At 37.8% G+C, this 18553-nt stretch overlaps 1 protein-coding gene across 4 annotated transcripts in view; it reads left to right on the top strand.

Moving 5' to 3' along the window:
* Window positions 1-18553, top strand: part of trak2 (trafficking kinesin protein 2) — a 45689-nt gene that overhangs the window by 22446 nt on the left and 4690 nt on the right. For 2 of the 4 annotated variants that reach the window (XM_008120521.3, XM_062961805.1), the window contains exons 4-16: window positions 1230-1283; window positions 2108-2184; window positions 3423-3539; window positions 6018-6227; window positions 8608-8698; window positions 9234-9364; window positions 9492-9566; window positions 10822-10959; window positions 12534-12610; window positions 13287-13472; window positions 14070-14368; window positions 15717-15989; window positions 17329-17428. In XM_008120521.3, the coding sequence (XP_008118728.1) occupies window positions 1230-1283; window positions 2108-2184; window positions 3423-3539; window positions 6018-6227; window positions 8608-8698; window positions 9234-9364; window positions 9492-9566; window positions 10822-10959; window positions 12534-12610; window positions 13287-13472; window positions 14070-14368; window positions 15717-15989; window positions 17329-17428 (1828 nt within the window). The remainder of the gene's footprint in view (window positions 1-1229; window positions 1284-2107; window positions 2185-3422; window positions 3540-6017; window positions 6228-8607; window positions 8699-9233; window positions 9365-9491; window positions 9567-10821; window positions 10960-12533; window positions 12611-13286; window positions 13473-14069; window positions 14369-15716; window positions 15990-17328; window positions 17429-18553) is intronic. The other 2 variants (XM_008120523.3, XM_008120524.3) reach the window with 2 other exon arrangements.

The following is an 18553-nucleotide window of genomic DNA, read 5'->3' as shown; positions in this document are numbered from 1 at the left end:
ATCATATTACCAAAAGCACAAGAATATGATGTTGGCATAAATGTGGTGAAACAGGAACATATGTGCCTATGTGGGGGAATGTGACAAGGTACACAGATTTTATAAGAAAATAAAGGGTGAAATGGAAGACATATCTGGGTTAAAAGAGCTGAATAAAAACTGTTTTCCCCCCATGAAAATGGAAGGAAAAGGTTGTAATAAAGATTGGGCAAATATTATAAAGTACATGACAGGAGTGGCACAAGCAATGGTTGCGTTGAGATGGAAAGAGCACTAAAATGGGGGGAAATGATAGGAATATTTAGTTGACTATATGCTCCAGGATTATATCATTGAATGGAAAAATAAATATATAGATGGATATGCTATGGGGAAATGAGTCATGAATTGGAAAGAACTGATAGCCAAAGTAAAGGGGAAAAGAAAATATAAGGAACTAAATCAGACCTTGTCTTGGATCCAATAAATGGAACAAAAGCCGAAATTGAATCACAACTGTTCCCGGCGGGAAGGGGATGGGAAATAAGGAGAAATGTGTAAGTAGGAGACTGAGACTAAGGTGGAATTAGAAAGGAGTAGAAATTGAGCTATACTAAAAGAGTATGTAATCTCTTTGACCTGTATTGGTTGCTTTTGTTTGTTTAATACTTCTGTCATATAATGGTAACAGTTATACTCTTCTTATACAACCCAATAAAATAAGGGGGAAACCACTACACCATATTGGCTTCCCCTTTGATACAATAATGTTATTAAGCATTTACACTCAAAAGTTTTCCATTCACTTCTCTGAAATTATAGAGCACTGCTGTGTAGTATGGGCTGAATCTAGAAAACTTGCTGAGTTGTGGTAACACAACCTGTGTGCCAGGATCTTCTGCATTTTTTCATGTAGTTGCCACCTTTTACACATTAACATCCTATCTAACAAGGAGTTTGACATAGGTGTTTGTGGTCAATTCCCCTACGTAGCATGGTTTTTGCAGCCACAGGCCATTTCCTGCTTCTGTATGCAGACTGTTCTTTTTGGATCAACACATTTGACAACAACAACAAATGTGTTGCTGCTGCTAATTTATAAAAAGTTCTTTTAATGGGAACAAACCCACTATATATAGCAAATACACATAACTGTTCTGGTAATGACACATGCATTTCCAACCATATACTTTGGTAGTTATTGATTTTTCTTCTTCCTCTTCTGCTTTTATTCTACTCTTCTGTACTAGCGCTTCTTGAACTTCCTCCTTCATGCTTGGCTGGATCTCACAAACACGCACAAGGTAATTAAAGTTCTTCTGTCCTCTATGTAGCAAGAAATGCAACCTAGCAAATTTTCTAACTTCTACTTTGTTGTAAAGCTGTCTTCTTATATTTTCATTTCATGTGATCTTAAACTTTATATTTTTTAAAACTCTCCTAGAACTCAACACTTTCTCCTCTCTTTTTTTTTTTTGCTCCCAGGTGGTGCATGCCCTTATTACTTCATAATTTCCATACATATTTTCAGAAATCCTATGTAAAATTTATTTATTTACAGTATTTATATTCCGCCCTTCTCACCCCGAAGGGGACTCAGGGCAGATCACATTATATACATATAGAGCAAACATTCAGTGCCCATATACACATAGAACCAAGACAGAGACAGATGCAGAGGCAATTTAACCTTCTCCTGAGGGGATGTTTGATTCTGGCCACAGGGGGGAGCAGCTGCTTCATTATCCACTGTGACGGCACTTCCTCATTCCAATGTCGTAAATTAGTTAAATTTGCCTCCCCACTTTATAAGTGGTACCTTATTTCCTACTTGATAGATGCAACTATCTTTCGGGTTGCTAGGTCAGCAACGAGCAGGGGCTATTTTTTTTTAATTGGCGGGTGCTCACCCCGCCACGGGCTGGCCTTGAAGTCATGACCTCATGGTCAGAGTGATTTATTGCAGCAGGCTGCTCACCAGCCTGCGCCACAGCCCGGCGCAAAAGCTCTTTGATACACTACATTTTAATGTGCTTTAAGTCTGCTCACTAACCCTCACATGTTATCTTTGTGGACTTTGTATTTCTATTTTTTTCAAACTACATTAAGAAATTGTTCTGGTTTTCAGTTCTTAGCACAGAGAGACGAGATCAAGTGACAAATAACTGCAATGATAGCGAAGTGGTCACACATCTACTGGCAGAGGTACAATTTTTATTTCTTTAATTTTGATGTACAAATTTTGTTTAATGCAGTTTTTGCTTTTATTGTTTTGTGCCTTAGCTTCAACAAATTGTTTTTTTAATTACCAGTATGTTTTTCATACTCTAATCAGTGGGACTACCTACAAACATTATAAATATCTAGTTTATTTTTGTCACATCTTAACGACGTGTTACAATAAAGCAAAAAAAGCTTTATCATTCAGTGTTCAATAACAATAAGGATTTGGTCTTTATTAGCAACATTTCAAATGCTATGTTACTAAACTTGGTGCAGTAATTGAAATTGTGTGTTGCCCAACCTAACTCAAGAGCCAAAAAACAAATTAAAATAAAAGTAATGGTTTGGAAAATAATGTTTCATATTTTTAAAAGATACAAATAATTATTAGAGGAAGGGAGGTAGTGTACCCCAGAGTTACCAACTGTCTCCTCTGTCCTGTAACATCTTGAAGAGCTCATCTTGTAGAAATTTGAACTGAAGCGTAACCACTTTGTAGATAACTCACTGCTCTTCCTCTCATTTCCATCAGGGAGGCAGTCTTAATCTGAAACAGATACCTGGAAGCAGTTCTAGACTAATATATTGCTGTTTACATAGAGAAACCTTTAAAGATAATCTGGAAATTTTCACCAGAATCAATGTGACATTCGCTTTCAAACCCTGAACTATCAGAAACAATTTAATTGATTCTGCTATATTTACACGAACCAATCTAGCCTTAGTCTGACCTCAGAGACTATGGCCTACTAGTAGGGTCAGTTAGGATTTCTAGGTGGGATAGAAGTATAGTATTATTTTAACACATTTTTCTTGATTAGTAAATGTTGTATCCAAGAGTATAGTATTTAGTTAGCTTAAAGGTTGAGAATAAGACTTAAATATTTTTGGGAAAATTGATTGTGTTTTGGCATAAGACAAAAGGAGAGAAGTTCCATTAGATTCCCAACTTCCAGCATACCTTCTAATTCTGGCTGGAACTGATGGGAATTGAAGTCTAATATTCGAAAGACCTCTGGCATAGGAAAACTTTTGCTAAAACTGTTTTCTTTATATCTGTGAGTCTTAAAAATCTTTAAGACATCAAAATTAAGTTTTGAGAAGCACAAATTGAACTGTTCTGTGTTTCGCAAATGAATTGTATATGTTTAATTTTAAATTAGGTTGGAATATAGTGTTGAGAGAAACAAATAAAGCTCTTTCTTGGTATGTTTGATCAGAGAGATCGGGACCTAGAATTAGCAGCACGAATTGGCCAAGCCCTATTGAAACGGAACCATATACTTACTGAGCAAAATGAAGCTTTGGAAGAACAATTGGCTCAAGCCTTTGACAAGGTGAGCAAACAGAATTGAGCTTTAAGCCTTTGTAAGTGGTAGATGTTATTTGTTTTTTGTAGAAGTTCATATTATTGCACTGAATAAACTACAGGCACTCCCCAAGTTACAAACATCTGACTCATATTTAAGAATGGGTGTAAGACAACAGGAAGTGAGATAGAATCATTGAGTTGGAAGAGACCTCATGGGCCATCCAGTCTAACCCCCGCCAAGAAGCAGGAAAACCACATTCAAAGTACCCCCAATGGCCATCCAGCCTCTGCTTAAAAGCCTCCAAAGAAGGAGCCTCCACCACAGTCTGGGGCAAAGAATTCCACTGCTGAACAGCTCTCACAGTGAGGACGTTCTTCCTAATGTTCAGGTGGAATCTCCTTTCCTGTAGGTTGAAGCCATTGTTCCACGTCCTAGTCTGCAGGGCAGCAGAAAACAACCTTTCTCTCTCCTCCGACTTCCCCTTACATATTTATACTTGGCCCTCATCATGTCTCCTCTCAGCCTTCTCTTCTGCAGACTAAGCTCTTTAAGCCACTCCTCATAGGTCTTGTTCTCCAGACCCTTGTTCATTTTAGTTGCCCTTCTCTGGACAACAAATCTGATGATAAATCTACCTCTCAGAAGGAAAATTGATTCCTGGAAGAATTATCATGGGGAAAAGGTGTCTCTACTGAAGCTTTATCACCAATCCTGGATTCCACAACAAACAAAAATGTTCAAAATCCTATTAACAAGGGACAGAAAGCAAGATGAAATCTTCTGAACGGGCACAGACAACAAAACAAACACCACAGAGTGTTAACCCTTCCCTGTGCTATCCAAACCTAAAAGATAGATATTTTTGGCTGGAGTTAGATGTACCTGTTCTGACGTATAAACAAATTCAAACCCACAGAACATACCTTGTTCGTAACATTGGGGGACTGCCTGTATTACAGAATGTATTTATGTTTAAAACCTAACTAGGTGAAGAAGTAAAATCAACCAACAAAGTAAATATGAAAACAGAAGTTGAAAAGCATAAGATATTGTACATTAGAGTTTCATATTTAGAAAATTAGAAAAGCAATGCACCTATCTTCTCAAAACCATTATGCAGAATATTCAGGACAGTCCAGAATATAGTGAAATAAGGAAAACTTTGTTTGCCCAGTCTCCCAGGAATCTGTTATAGTTGGTAAATTAATGCAGGGGTTGCTGAAGAAATCATAAGTGAAATCTCATCCTTCTGATACAATAAACAAGAAAGATTTTTCTTATCTGATTACAGTGCTAGGCTGAGTCTCTGTATAAGGAAGAATCTCTTTACAGCTAAATGTGTGTGTTTGCTTACTGCAGTATAATTCAACTAGTACTGTAGCTATGCTACACAGTGTGGGCTCTATATTTTTTGTGTTCTAAACTATGAGTAATATTTGACAGAACATGCAAGCATGTTCAGTTGCATGTGTGATACTTCCAGTGTCCACGATTCAGCTAAATTTGGAATAGTATAAAAATGAATAAATGAAGCATTTCAGGACATCATGTAAAGGCAACATGATTCAATGAGCAAACAAACCGGTGTCAGGTCAATGCCTGGATGGGAAAACAGTTTGGGAACACAAGGCTGTGTAGTTTATGAGAAAATAATAAATGGATATATGTATTATTTTAAGGCGTGCTATCTAAATGTAAAGAAGAAAGTGAAAAAGTAAGGCTACAGTTCAACATTTTAAAAAGCAAATAATTGACAACAAATTATTTACATAATTTTAAATGTATACAATGAAGACATTGAGATAGTAAAAGATTTCCTATATTTTGGGCTTAGTCATCAATCAAAATGGAGGCTACAGTCAATAAATCAAGAAACTAGAACTTAGAAGGGCTGCTATGAAGGAACTCAACATGATCTTCAAGTGTGATGATATTGAATACCAAAGTCAGGATTGTCTACGCCATTGTATTTCCAGCTTCTATGTATGATTGGGAAAACTGGACAGTAAAGGTATCAGATAGGAAGAGAATCAACTCATTTGAAATGTGGTGCTGGAGAAGGCTTCTGGAGAGCCATTTAGACAAATGTGTCAAGATCTGAACTCTCCTAGATGAACTTAGCAAGATGGCTGAACTAATGTTGCCATACTTTGACAATATCATGACTCACTACAAAAGGCAATAATGTTTGCAAGACAGAAGGCTATAATAATAAAGGAAACCACATTACAGGTAGATAGACTCATTCAAGGAAGCTGCAGCCTTGAATTTACAGGTGTTACTGGCTCTTAAGGCTAAGAGAACTGTATTTCTGCAACATTCTTAGCACAACTTTTCTGTGGGTTTAAAAGAACTGTCATATTTACACAGTGCTTTACCAAGGAGTTTTTCACAGGAGGATACACTATTACTTTTTAAACTTTTTAAATGAAATGTCTTGAAGTAACAGCAGTGCTGTGTAGTCTTAACTATGTTCAGTAACCAAGCACGTTTTGAAATCAGGTTCACCAACTACAGCACGAGCTGACAAAAAAAGATGAACTGCTTCGTGTAGTTTCTATTGCTTCTGAAGAAAGTGAGACTGACTCAAGCTGTTCCACACCTCTTCGCTTCAATGAGTCCTTCAACCTGTCACAGGGCCTTGTACAGCTGGATATATTACAGGATAAACTCAGGGACCTGGAGGAGGAAAACCTTTCTCTTCGAACGAAGGTAAGCTAAATTCACATACTTGCCTGGCATCATTAAGTGGTCGAAAAGGGCTAAAGCAGTGGTTCTCAACCTGTGGGTCCCCAGGTGTTTTGGCCTTCAACTCCCAGAAATCCTAACAGCTGGTTAACTGGCTGGAATTTCTGGGAGTTGTAGGCCAAAACACCTAGGGACCCACAGATTGAGAACCACTGGACTCAAGGAAGGATATAGTAATGAAGCCAATGACAAACAATGCCGTGCTCAAGATTGAATAAACATTGCCTGTGTGATCTTGCCAAATACAGCTGTTGTGTACACATCCAATTGTTTACCTTTCACATGGTAGGTGAAATGTTTAAAAGATACTGTCATTGTCATCTTCCATGAATTATTTTCTAACATCTCTCATTCATCTGGGTTTATATTTTGCATGAAAGAAATAGGATTCAGACCTTTTCTTTGAATGAAATTAAATTGAGATTGAGCCAAGCCCTTAGGCTTCTTGGAGCTTCAACTAGATCATTTCAGATCAGATATAAATCAAAATGATGTTTATCTCTCACTCCCTGCCCAAAGCATGTAGTCACAATGTAGTCATTTATTTATTGTATTTCTATATCGCCTCCCAAAGCAAAGGGCTCCCGAGGTAAAAGCAGTCTAAAAACAATCCTGCCATAAAGAATAATCCTAGAACAATTTCAAACACTGACTGTCATGTAGGACTGTCATGATTTGGCTGCCCATTAGAAGCTTAAAAGAGATGGGACCCAGCCTGACTTCCTTGCATGCGGAGTTCCACAGACAGTTCCACGACAGAAGCATCCCGTTAAATCACTAGGTATTGGGATGCACAACAGGACCTTGTTGAAAAATCTCAAATTTATGGCAGGCTCATATGGGAGGAGGCGGTATTTTAGATATATTGGCTCTGAGTCGTTTTAGGGATTTATAGGTTAGCACCTACACAAACTATCCTCAAAATATGATTAGGTTAAATTTTGGGGGGTTTTTTGGATCTCAGTATTGGTAGATTTCTGATTATGTTTACTTGCTTTTATTATTAAAATGCATATTTTTACTTTGAGACACATCAAGCTGAATTATGACACCTGTTATGCTGTGTGTACTGACTTTTATATCAGTGATTCCAAACCTTGGCCCTGCAGATGTTTTGGACTTTGGCTACCAGAATTCCTGACTGTTTTCCAGGTTATCTGGGGCTTTGAAATCTAAGGCGTCTGGAGAATTGAAGTTTGAGAACTACCATTTTCATATTGTCTTCTGCAATATTTATACTAAATTAATTAGAGTTTAGTCCTAAACCCATTCACTCAAAAGTAACTTTCATGACATTAGGTAAGACTTACTTCCAATTAAGAGTTCAGAAAATTGCAACATTCATTAGTTGCAGAGTGAAGGAAGAAAAAGTCTTATATTTTGATTATGAAAATATCATCTAAATGTAGAATTCGAAGTCTAAACTGGATTTTCAAAATAAACAAAAATCACAAGGGGCAATGTGTGAAATTTTCCTCCCAAAGATGCCCCCATCCATAATTTTCACACATGAGGAGACTTGCAAATTCACAAAGACTTCACTTGCTAATTGGAGAAATGGTGTAGATCAGGGGTCCCCCAAACTACGGCCCGCGAGCCACATGTGACCCATCGAAGCCATTTATCTGGCCTCCACAGCACAAAGGCAGAAGGGGGTTGGGCTAATTGGCCCAAGGGATCCCTTCCAACCCTTATTATTATTATTATTATTATTATTATTATTATTATTATTAACATTGAGGCTGGGAGGCCATCTGTCAGAGGTGCTTTGCTTGTGCTTTTGGTGCACAAAGGCAGAAGGGAGTTGGGCTGCTAATAATAATAATAATAATTATTATTATTATTGCTCGGTGGACAACTATAGTCCAGCCCTACAACGGTCTAAGGGATCATGAACTGGCCCTCAGTTTTAAAAGTTTGGGGACCCCTGGTTTAGATCATGAAAAGGTTTGCCATTTGTTCTCCATATTAGAATCATAGAGTTGGAAGAGACCACATGGGCCATCTAGTCCAACCTTCTGAAGATGCCATTTGTTTCTAGTCTGCAGGTTTTTGACATGTCTAGAATTCACGTAAAACCATCTTACTTTGTGAGAGGCCTGTTTTAGAGTTCAGATGGTACATTTTTACAAATTTTCTAACTTTACATTTGTTCATAACAAGAAGTATCCCCCTGAATTCTGGTGGCTTAAATGGAAGTACATGCAGCAGTGAACTATCTAATTTTATAAACGTTCATGTTGCAAGTATGGCAAACCTATTTGTGATTTCTGTGGAAGGAGGGAATATATTCATATGTTGGGCTACTTTTAATATTAATAAAGACTTCTGAATGATCTTGAAGGCCTGCCATTTGAAGACGGAAACCATGACTTATGAAGAAAAAGAGCAGCAGCTGGTCAGTGACTGTGTCAAAGAGATCAGTGAGTACCAAGGTGATATTTTCCACTGGAAATAATATTTGTTGTCTTAAAATTCAAGCTCATACAACTCTCCTTCATGTTGTGACTTGATGTAACCTGTTGGTATTACTAGCATTGGGATCTCCTTTGGCAGTGTTTAGAATTTAGAAGAATTCTAGTAATAACATAGACACTGTCCTTCCTTCTCAAAATCATTTTTAGTCTTTCCCTGTGATTCTTTAAAGTATGGTTGAAACTTGCGTCTTGCTTGTTTGAAGTAAATGCTGTTAAGCAGATCATTGAAATTAGGATATGATGCTTACACCAAAAGTCAGAATTGCTAGAGATGGTAACTATAAATATGATGAACATTGTTAAAAAAACAACCAATTTTCATAGTGGTTTCCATTTTCATCATATGAATGTTCTCTTTTTTGTTGTTTTGTTAACATAAGTTTTCATATAAGAATTGTATACAATGAAGGTCCAAAGGATAGTTTATTCTTTTTCATGTGAATGCAAGACAGTTACTTAATTAACTAAACATGATCCTGTGCTATAATTTTAGGGGAAACACATGCCCAAATTGCACAAATGAGTGAGGAGTTGACCAGAAAAAATGACGAGCTGCTTAACTACCAGGAGGAGATTTCATCCCTCTTGTCACAGATCGTTGATCTTCAGCATAAAATCAAAGAGGTTTGTGTACACATAGGCTAAAGTTAGAATTGCTTGATGTGTCAGGCAGTTATTTAGATTACAGGAGCTATTATTACTTCCCACGGTATGCAGGGCAATAACGTAACTGCTTTCTGTATTCCTTCAGCATGTAATTGAAAAGGAAGAATTGAAATTGCACCTGCAAGCTTCCAAAGATGCACAGAGACAGCTGACAGCAGAGGTACTAGTATTTTCTGTGTTCTCATATGACCCAACAGGAAAAGACTGAAGAACATAAAATGAGAGCAAAGATTTTTTTTCTTCTTCTGTGAAAACCACTAGGTGATATGGAGTTTCCAGAAAAATATTATAATTATGTCTGGATTTTTTTGATGTCCTAAACTGATACCTAATTAACTTGTTTTGTTTTCTTTAGACTAATAATTAGTAAACATAACTTTGTTAAAATGACATTTTTCTTTTCATTTGTTGTATAAATTTCTCATTTTTTTTCAGTAGTCCAAAGTGTTTCGATTAGAATATTTGATTTAAGGGGGCAGGGATAAATGAAACAGATGCTTTAGGTCTTGTTGCTGTGGGAAGGCATTTCAGAGACTGTAGGATAGTTTGGATTCTGCCTTCCTCTGAGACATGGGGCATGCAAATCCTGCAGAATTTTGGGGTAGGGTGATGAGGAGATACATTTAGTTTTAATGATGGTTGTTGGAGGCCAAAAATATGGTTATCTACTCACTTTGGCTTTAGGCAAAAACCTTCCTTCTCCCTTTGTCCCCCAACAGCCACATTCACTCAGCATTCATTTCACATATATTCATTCAACATGCATACTCACCACCTTCTTCATTCAGTCCATCTTGGAAGGAGGTGAATATTCAGACTGCATTCCCCACAGATCGGACACACTTTTACAATAGGAAAAGGGTCTTTTTATATAGTAATTTTTGCTATTGTTGTTCTGGATTGTTTTTACAACATGTCATTCATCTATGTCTTGCTGAAACCCTGTCAATTCCAGACAGATGTTGTTTTTCTTCCTTAAAGTAAAGAACCATTGTTTCTGACATCCATAACTTAAAGAATCATTGTCTTTGACCATGAAAACATGTGCTGTTTACACCGTAAGTTCCCAGGTCAGTTATATCTGCAATTCAGAAATGTTTCTTCATCAGCACTTTTGATCTCCTTCATAATGCAGTTTTCTAGATTCCAAACTTCTTAGGATAGTGTTTTCAGCCTTGGCAAGCCTTAATAGGCCCTTAGCCAGACCCCAAACATACAATTTCATTCAATCCACTCATGATACTCTTAAATACATGACTCCATGCAAGATGAAGTAGACCTATGTCTATGAAAGCTTCTTCTGCCAGTATCTTTCAGTCTTAAAGTTGTTGCAAGATCACTTAATATACATGTCCTTGGCCTATTTGATGCTTCTCACTCTGCCCAATGAATTACTGCCTATTATCATCTTACAGCTACATGACTTACAAGAGCGGAATGCAGAATGCCTGGGGATGTTGCATGAGTCACAAGAAGAAGCCAAGGGACTACGCAGCAAAGCCAGCCAAGCTGCCCTTCTCTGCCGCCCCCAGTCATATGGAGCATTTCCTGTGGTACGTTGGCAAGGGCTGGCTGCCAGTGCAGCCAATCTCACGGGCTCTACAGAATCCTTCGTTCTGTTAGCTCAGTGGTTCTCAACCTTTGGTCCTCCAGTTGTTTTGGACTTCAACTCCCAGAAATCCCAGCCAGCTTACATGCTGTTAGGAATTGTGAGAGCCGAAGTCGAAAACATCTGGAGGACGAAAGGTGCTACTGTGCTAGCTTGTTTCCAGCAAAACATGATCTCTGCAATGAACAGAGAGTGACAGCCCTGGGGATGGGGGGGGGGGAGGGAGAGTTAGTAAGGGGCCTGGCCACCTTTGCTTTGGCTTTTCAAGTTTAGCCGCCTCCATGCCTCCTGCTGTCATCTGTATTTGTTACTTTGATTCATAAGTCTCACTGGGAGAAGGAATACTATGTGAAAAGGATTAAGATGGTTTTGCCATATCTTTGTATGAGTGTCGCCCTAAATTTTATTTTCGTACATTTTTAAAGGATTCTAAATCATGTTTTTGTTCTGTTCTCAGTATTGTAATGTTGAGTTTGGGAACTTGGTTCACCTTGTTTATTTCGGAAGGGAGGCGTTGCCTTCATTTCAATATTATAGTGGGATCCTATTCAAACTTCTCCAACAGTCTTTACATGTCTTCTGCAGTTCCTTCTGCTGCTCTTTTAGCAGCAAGAGGAAGAAAATATTTAGTCATCTGTTTGTCAAGAATATCATTGGAAATAAAAATTGCTTAATTTTTCCCCTCTATTTCTCTTGATAAGAAAGAAAGACTGAAAATAGAATGTAGTACTTAGTATTGCAACTTATTATTATTATTATTATTATTATTATTATTATTATTATTATATTTATTCTGCACATTTCTTTCTTGCTCAAGACCTAAAGCATGTAATGACATCATCATCATCATCATCATTATTATTACCATCATCAAGAAATGCAGAGTATAAATAAATAAATATGATGATGATGATGATGATGATGATGATGATAGTATTGGAACTTTAGCAGCATTTCCTAATGGCTATGTGTACAAAGAGTGAAAGACTGTGTATTTGAATGTTGTTAGGAAATACATCTAAAACTAGAAACTAGGTAACAAAAATTGAGAGTTATGTTATTCAACCTTTGTTACTAACGCAAATTGTTATTATCTGCTACTCTATCTACCTAAGTCTTGCTGAATACTGTAGGATTAGAATTCCAGTAAACATTTTAAAAATGTTACATCATTCTTTGAAATAGTAATAAGGTTGTTTAATATCTCAATATTTCACCTTCTAAATGACTTCTTGGAAGCATCTTTAATACAAAAGTCTTGAAAAACCAAGTGGTGAGGGAAGGATAAAAAAAACAAGTGTGACTTTCCCAGAGCTTGGGAACAAAATCCAGAGAATTTACAATATTATCACTTAGCCCCAGAGATGGAACTGGAAAAAAAAGGTAAACCCACCATCTCAACTGTCAGACATGGGTTTCGTTTGGATATTTTCTCATGGTTCTTATGATGGGCAAAGAAATACGCATGATCCATTTTACAAACATGTTAAGTCTTCGTAATATGCTCTCCATTTTAAGGACTCTTTGGCAGCAGAGATCGAGGGGACGATGAGGAAAGAACTGAGTTTGGAGGAAGAATCTGTCTCTAAGCAAAAGTAAGTGCAGTACTTGGTTTCATAACTTGATCTCATTTTGACATGTTACTACAGCTCTCAGCAGTCAGCTCTGACACAGCATAGTACAGATGGGCCTGGGTCTCTCATTTTTGTTAAAATAGAACTTTTTATTACAATATTCTCAATACTTTTCATTCAAATGTTTTCAATAATATTGAAAAATGTTTCAAGTAAAATATTGCATTAATTAGAAACATAAGATCTTTAGAAAACAGTTAAAAGCATAATAAATGGCAGATGGGAAGTATATCACTGGATTAAAAACCCATTTTACTGCCAAATGCCTTTCTGCTGACAGTTACACAACAAGCAACTTGTGTAAATGTCAGCAGAAAGGCAGTAGAGAAGGATCTCCATTGTCTTAGCTATGAACCTGTACTATAACAATTGTCTGAAGTGTTTTGCACAAGTGGACGTGTCATAGTGACCCATCTGCACAACACCTAGAATAGGGGCATTTGTATAACTAAGGTCACATTCTTAGCCAGTACCTGGGCATCCAAGTTCAGGTCTAAACAGGCTCTGGAAACTAAGAAAAATATACTTTACAATCAATGCACAACGTTTACCGTGTTAAGATGCACATAAAATAGATTCCTTGTCTGGAGGAAGCTTGAAAGACATTTCCATATCCATTGTTTTCTTTTTATTTCAGGGTGCAGCAGAAGCGTGTGTTTGACACTGTCCGTGTTGCTAATGTGATACGTGGCCGCTCTGCTTTGTGTCCTGCTCCACTGCCCATCCCAGGGTCAAATCGCTCAAGTGTAGTCATGACCGCAAAGCCTTTTCTTTCTGGAATGCCACACCTGGAAGGAAAGGTGCATCAATCTCAGGGGATCAGGTCAGAAAGCATTTTCAAATAGGAAATAAGAGATATTATCACTTTGGAATTTGTACAGAGCTTTTGTTGTTGGCATTGGGCTTCCTAAGATTCTGGTTGTGGAGAGAGCTCTTATTTCTGTCCAGCCTACTTATGTATATATTTATGAGTTTCTGGTTTTCTCAGCATCCTAACATGAAATGCTATGCACAAATATATTTTTTCTCCCTAACATGTCAACCTTGGAAAATACTGTGGCATAGAAAGAACATTTCCAGAAGCCTGCCTGAGTGATTCACTTTTTCATTATTCAAGTGGTATCTTCCATTATATGGTCAAAGTCCAGGCACAGTGAGTTTTCTGTGTCTGTGACATTATGCCACTGCAATATTACAAACGTCTTGGTATCAGTATTAGATAGACTTGTTGTCACTTTACTGCTATTCAGACATCTTATCCCTTCCACTGCCCACAAGAAAACTATGTGTGATTTGTCATTTCATTTGTTGTCTACAGAAATGAAGCTAGCAAACTGTGCATTGCCGTTATACTATACTATTTGGGAAAGGTAGTCTTCAGTATGTTTCTGACATAATGTTAATGCTATATTTTCCCCAGGGAACCTCAGAAGTTGGGCCATGATGCCATTCCCAAGGAGGGTGATTTAGCTACAGCTCTGCACAGGCTCACTCTCCGCCGTCAGAACTACCTGAGTGAAAAGCAATTTTTTGAAGAAGAGTGGGAGCGCAGGATCAATTTCCTGGCTGACCAGAAGGAAGATCCGAGTGGCTGTAGCACTCCAGTGGAGAGCTGCTTTTCTCTGGGAAGCTATTCAGAGCTTTCTGATTTCTCTGGGACCTCCAGCAGCTTACGTTGTCTCCTTCCAGAGAAATTGCAAATTGTCAAACCTATTGAAGGTAAGGTAAAGAGAGTTCCCTCTCACATTCTTGAAATGGTCTGATGTGAGGTATCAGCTGTTAGTTTATACTCAGGCCATGAATGTGATCTGGACTGAAAGATCAAAGAGATCCTGGGTTCATCGGCTACACGTAGATATAAGAATTTTTCCACTATCTAGCATACTAAAAACCCTGTACTTTAAACAACTCTTTCTTTACTTTTGTCTGCTCAAGTCTGCTGATCCTTTCTACATTGTTCTCCCATCCATCCCACAGTTCCAAATTGTGTAAAACTACTGACATGAGAAGATAAATTGTGAACTTAGTTTCCTTTTAGGGATACAAAAACAGTCAGTTTGAGTTTAAGATCTTAAGATTTTTAAGATAAAGTCAGGGTCTGCTGTGGTTTTTAGTTTTGAATATGTTTTTATGGGTTTTAACTGAATTTTTAAATACCAGTGGTATTTAATTTTGTTTTAATGTTTGTATATTTGTAGATTTTACATTGCATGGAAATGCTTTTAATGTAAGCTGCTTTGAGCATCCTGGTGAAGAGAAAAAATGGGGTATAAATAAACATAATATAATAGTTCACTGAACATACTTTCTTTCCTGTTCACCAAAAGCACCTCTTGATGTTCCTCCAGCAGCAGCAAGGGTGTCTCTCTGGGCAGCTAAACCTGGCAATTCTAACTGGATGGCCCCCCATGAGGGTCTTCCTCCAGGGGCAAACCAAGAATGGGCAACTTGGAAGTCCCTAAACAGACTGAGAAGCGGAGTGGGCAGATCAAAAGACAATCTGGCAAGATGGCACTACCTGGAGGAATCCTCCACCTTGTGTGACTGTGGAGCAGAACAAACAACTCCGCATATGTATGCTTGCCCACAATGCCCTGCCTCATGTACGGAGGAGGAGTTGTTTAAAGCTACGGACGATGCGGTTGCTGTTGCCCACTTTTGGTCCAAAACTATTTAGTTGCTTGTGATTTTCTTTTTTTTTCCCCCATCATTTTGAAATGTATTTGTCGTGAAATGCTTTTGACACAAAATTAAAAAAAACCAAAAGCAATATACAATATTACATTCCCAGTTCGAAAAATAACGTATCCTTAGCTTTAAAGCAAAAGGTCAAAACATAGAGGGTAACATGTTATTTGTCATCATGTTTTTACATTCCTTTGAATATGCATTCTCTGGAGTATGCAGTGGAGCAATCCAGAAAGTAGTGGTACTGACAAAGACATCTAGTTTCTAGTCCATCGCGGGGGGAAAAATGCTCATAAAGTTTATGTAAGTGACTACAATTAGGAAGTATGCCCTGGGAGAAAACCCCAGTTGTTTGAGATGTCTGTTCCTTCCTCACTAGGCTCCCAGACACTCTTCCACTGGCAGCAGTTGGCTCAGCCTCACCTCGGTACCATTCTTGACCCGCGCCCTGGTGTTGTCACAAAAGGTTTTGCACCACTTTCACAAGATGATGTCTACCATCTTTCTGATTTGGAAGAAGATGGAGAGAAGGATGAAGGCATAACCTTCCAAGTGCAACAGTCTCCTCAAGAGGAAGGGAAGCCCAGAGTGCCAAAGTCGGTGGCTGGAATTTTCTTACCACCTGCTAAACTAGCAACAGTTCCCCTCACAGGTGAGAACAAGTTGAGCACATACAGCCCAGGATGCCTATGAATGCAGCCCAACACAAAATTGCAAACTTACTTAAAACATTATGAGATATATTTTGAAGGGTTGTTTTTTGTACCTTTACTGTGTGGTTTCTGAGTGCAAACTTTGTAAATGTCAACGGAATGGAATCAGTATGTTATGTCTACAAATATCAGAATATTATCCATAAATCGTATTAAGATTGCAAACTGTTCAGGCAGAAGGTTGGCTCAATAATTTTAATGCTATGAACTCAGTGGTGCATAATTAGAATTATTGTGCAAGGAGGTTTTGTTTTTGTTTTGTTTTTTGCTTATCTGTAGTGGCAGACATCACAAAAATTATGCACAGACCTTCTTTCTTTTGCTCGTCTCCAATACAGTTCTTTTTCCAATGTGGCCCAGAAAAGCCAGAAGGTTGGGCACCCCTGAAGAGTGAGATAATTCCTTACTGCATGATGTTAGGAGGAGGCATGGTTACCTCAGGATCGAGCAGTGACACTCATTGGACACATAGTCACCCAATTTGGGAAAACTGTCTCAGCCCCCTTACCATATTCCACCCCTCTTAGGAGATCCACAAACCTCTCTCTACCTATTCAGGCAGGTCCTAGAGGAGGAAGAGAATAAGGAAGATGCCTTCCAAGAATTCCCATTTACCTGCACAGCAGTTAAATCTCTCCACTGATCGTACCCATATATAAGTGTTAACTTTGTATCCTAGATAATAGTAACAAAGTTTCTAATATGGATTCAACATAGTCTATATTAGTCAAGATTAAGGTTACCATTTCTGTTACTAGACTCCTCAGCAATGATTAATCTCAGAAATTTGCAACAAGAATAGTTGCATGCCACCAAAGACTGTTCCTGCTCTCAAAGCCAGAGATGAGGCATTCAGAAAAGTATACCTAGTGCCTTATTCACTAACAATTAAGTTAAATACAGAGTAAATCTGAAAGATGATTGAAGAGCTCACACTTATCCATATTTTTTAGACAGTTTCCATAAATCAATGGGTAAAATATTTTGCATTTGGCTTATAAAAAATTAACACTTCTCAGTTTGTGATTTAAATTATTTTGTTCTACTATTTTGTAATCCAGTAGTGGGCATCTGCACAGGGTTTTTGTCTTCCTCGCCTAAAAATAATCTGAAAACAAAACTTGGAGTTGCTTCTAGTTTCAGTTTCTGTGTATTCTGGGCTATTTAAGTAAGGCAGCTTTTATTTTAATTATTTGCCACTTTTCAAGTGACTAATCATCCATGAATAACAGACTTGGGAAGCTGCATATTTTCATCATTGGTTGTCTTTTGTTGCAGCTTCCAACCCAGGAAAATGCCTCTCATCTACAAACTCTACTTTTACTTATACTAATTGTAGAATCCTCCACCCATCTGATATCACACAGGTTACGCCCAGGTAAGGTGCCTGTTTTGCATGCAGTCATATAAATCCCAGACTCCCAGAATTTTTTGACCAGTTAAGCAATGCAAACTATTGTTTCTATGTTTAGCTAGCTATAGTCACAGTTTCATCTTTTAAAAACATTTTAAAAGATGGACAGAAATATGACAGGGTGGTATGTGGCCTCCAGATTTTGTTGGATTGCAGCTCCCAACACTTATCCCTGTTTGACTGCATTAGCTAGGGTCATGAGAAATTACTTTCCAACAACTTCTGAGGTATGCCATTGCTCCTATTCCTGGTACAGAAAACAGGGAAGGTGATGAAAATATGGGAATTAGCAGAGATAGACAAATCAACAGTGTTAATTAAGGAGAAATTCTTGACCAAATTCAAGAAAGACTGTGACATATTTCTTTTATATAGCAAAGTTGGGGACACTCTTCATCTTCATTTCTACCTTTCTACTTACAATGAAACGTTTCATAGAGAGTGTTATTAAAAGCAGAAAGGTAGAAAAAGTGACACTGAAAGGGACCAACGAATAAGTTAAAGTCAACAGGCAATGAGCAGGAGGCTGATAGATTAGTTTAGTAAATGGTTGTTTAGAATGTGTATAGGTTGTCTGTTGTAGCTAAAGGTGTGTTACTTTTGTATACAGTGGATCTTCAACTTAAGAGTGTCGCAACTTAAGAGCATTTTGAGTTAAGAGCTGTTGTTCAGCCCAGGTTTTATTTTGACATAAGAACAGTATTTTGACTTAAGCACGAGCGTGCAAAACTTTAGAGCTTCAAGGGAGCAGCCTTCATGCCTTGTGTCTCCGTGCCTTATCCTCTTGTCTGCTTTGGGAGATGGCTGTCTGCTTCGCTCTTGTCAGCTTAGGAGACTGCTGTCTGCTTTGTTCTTGTTTGCTTTGAGACCTTTGGGTTAATTGATTTTGTGTGGTTTTTATTCCTGGTATGTTTGGCTTCATGAAAAGAGAGAGGGAGAGAGGCTGGAATGAATACAGAATAAAGAAAATAATGCTTCTACCTCTTCACTTTGTGCTTCTACCATTTTAAAGTTGTTCTTTCTTGCTTATTGGTCCATGTATATGTATACATTATTTGTTATTTATAAAGTGTATTTTCATATTTAATA

Source organism: Anolis carolinensis, chromosome 1 (genome assembly GCF_035594765.1).
Source record: "Anolis carolinensis isolate JA03-04 chromosome 1, rAnoCar3.1.pri, whole genome shotgun sequence".
Classification (NCBI taxonomy): Eukaryota; Metazoa; Chordata; class Lepidosauria; order Squamata; family Dactyloidae; genus Anolis; species Anolis carolinensis.
The sequence above is the reverse complement of the archived record's forward strand: the minus strand, read 5'-3'. Positions and strand labels throughout refer to the sequence as shown.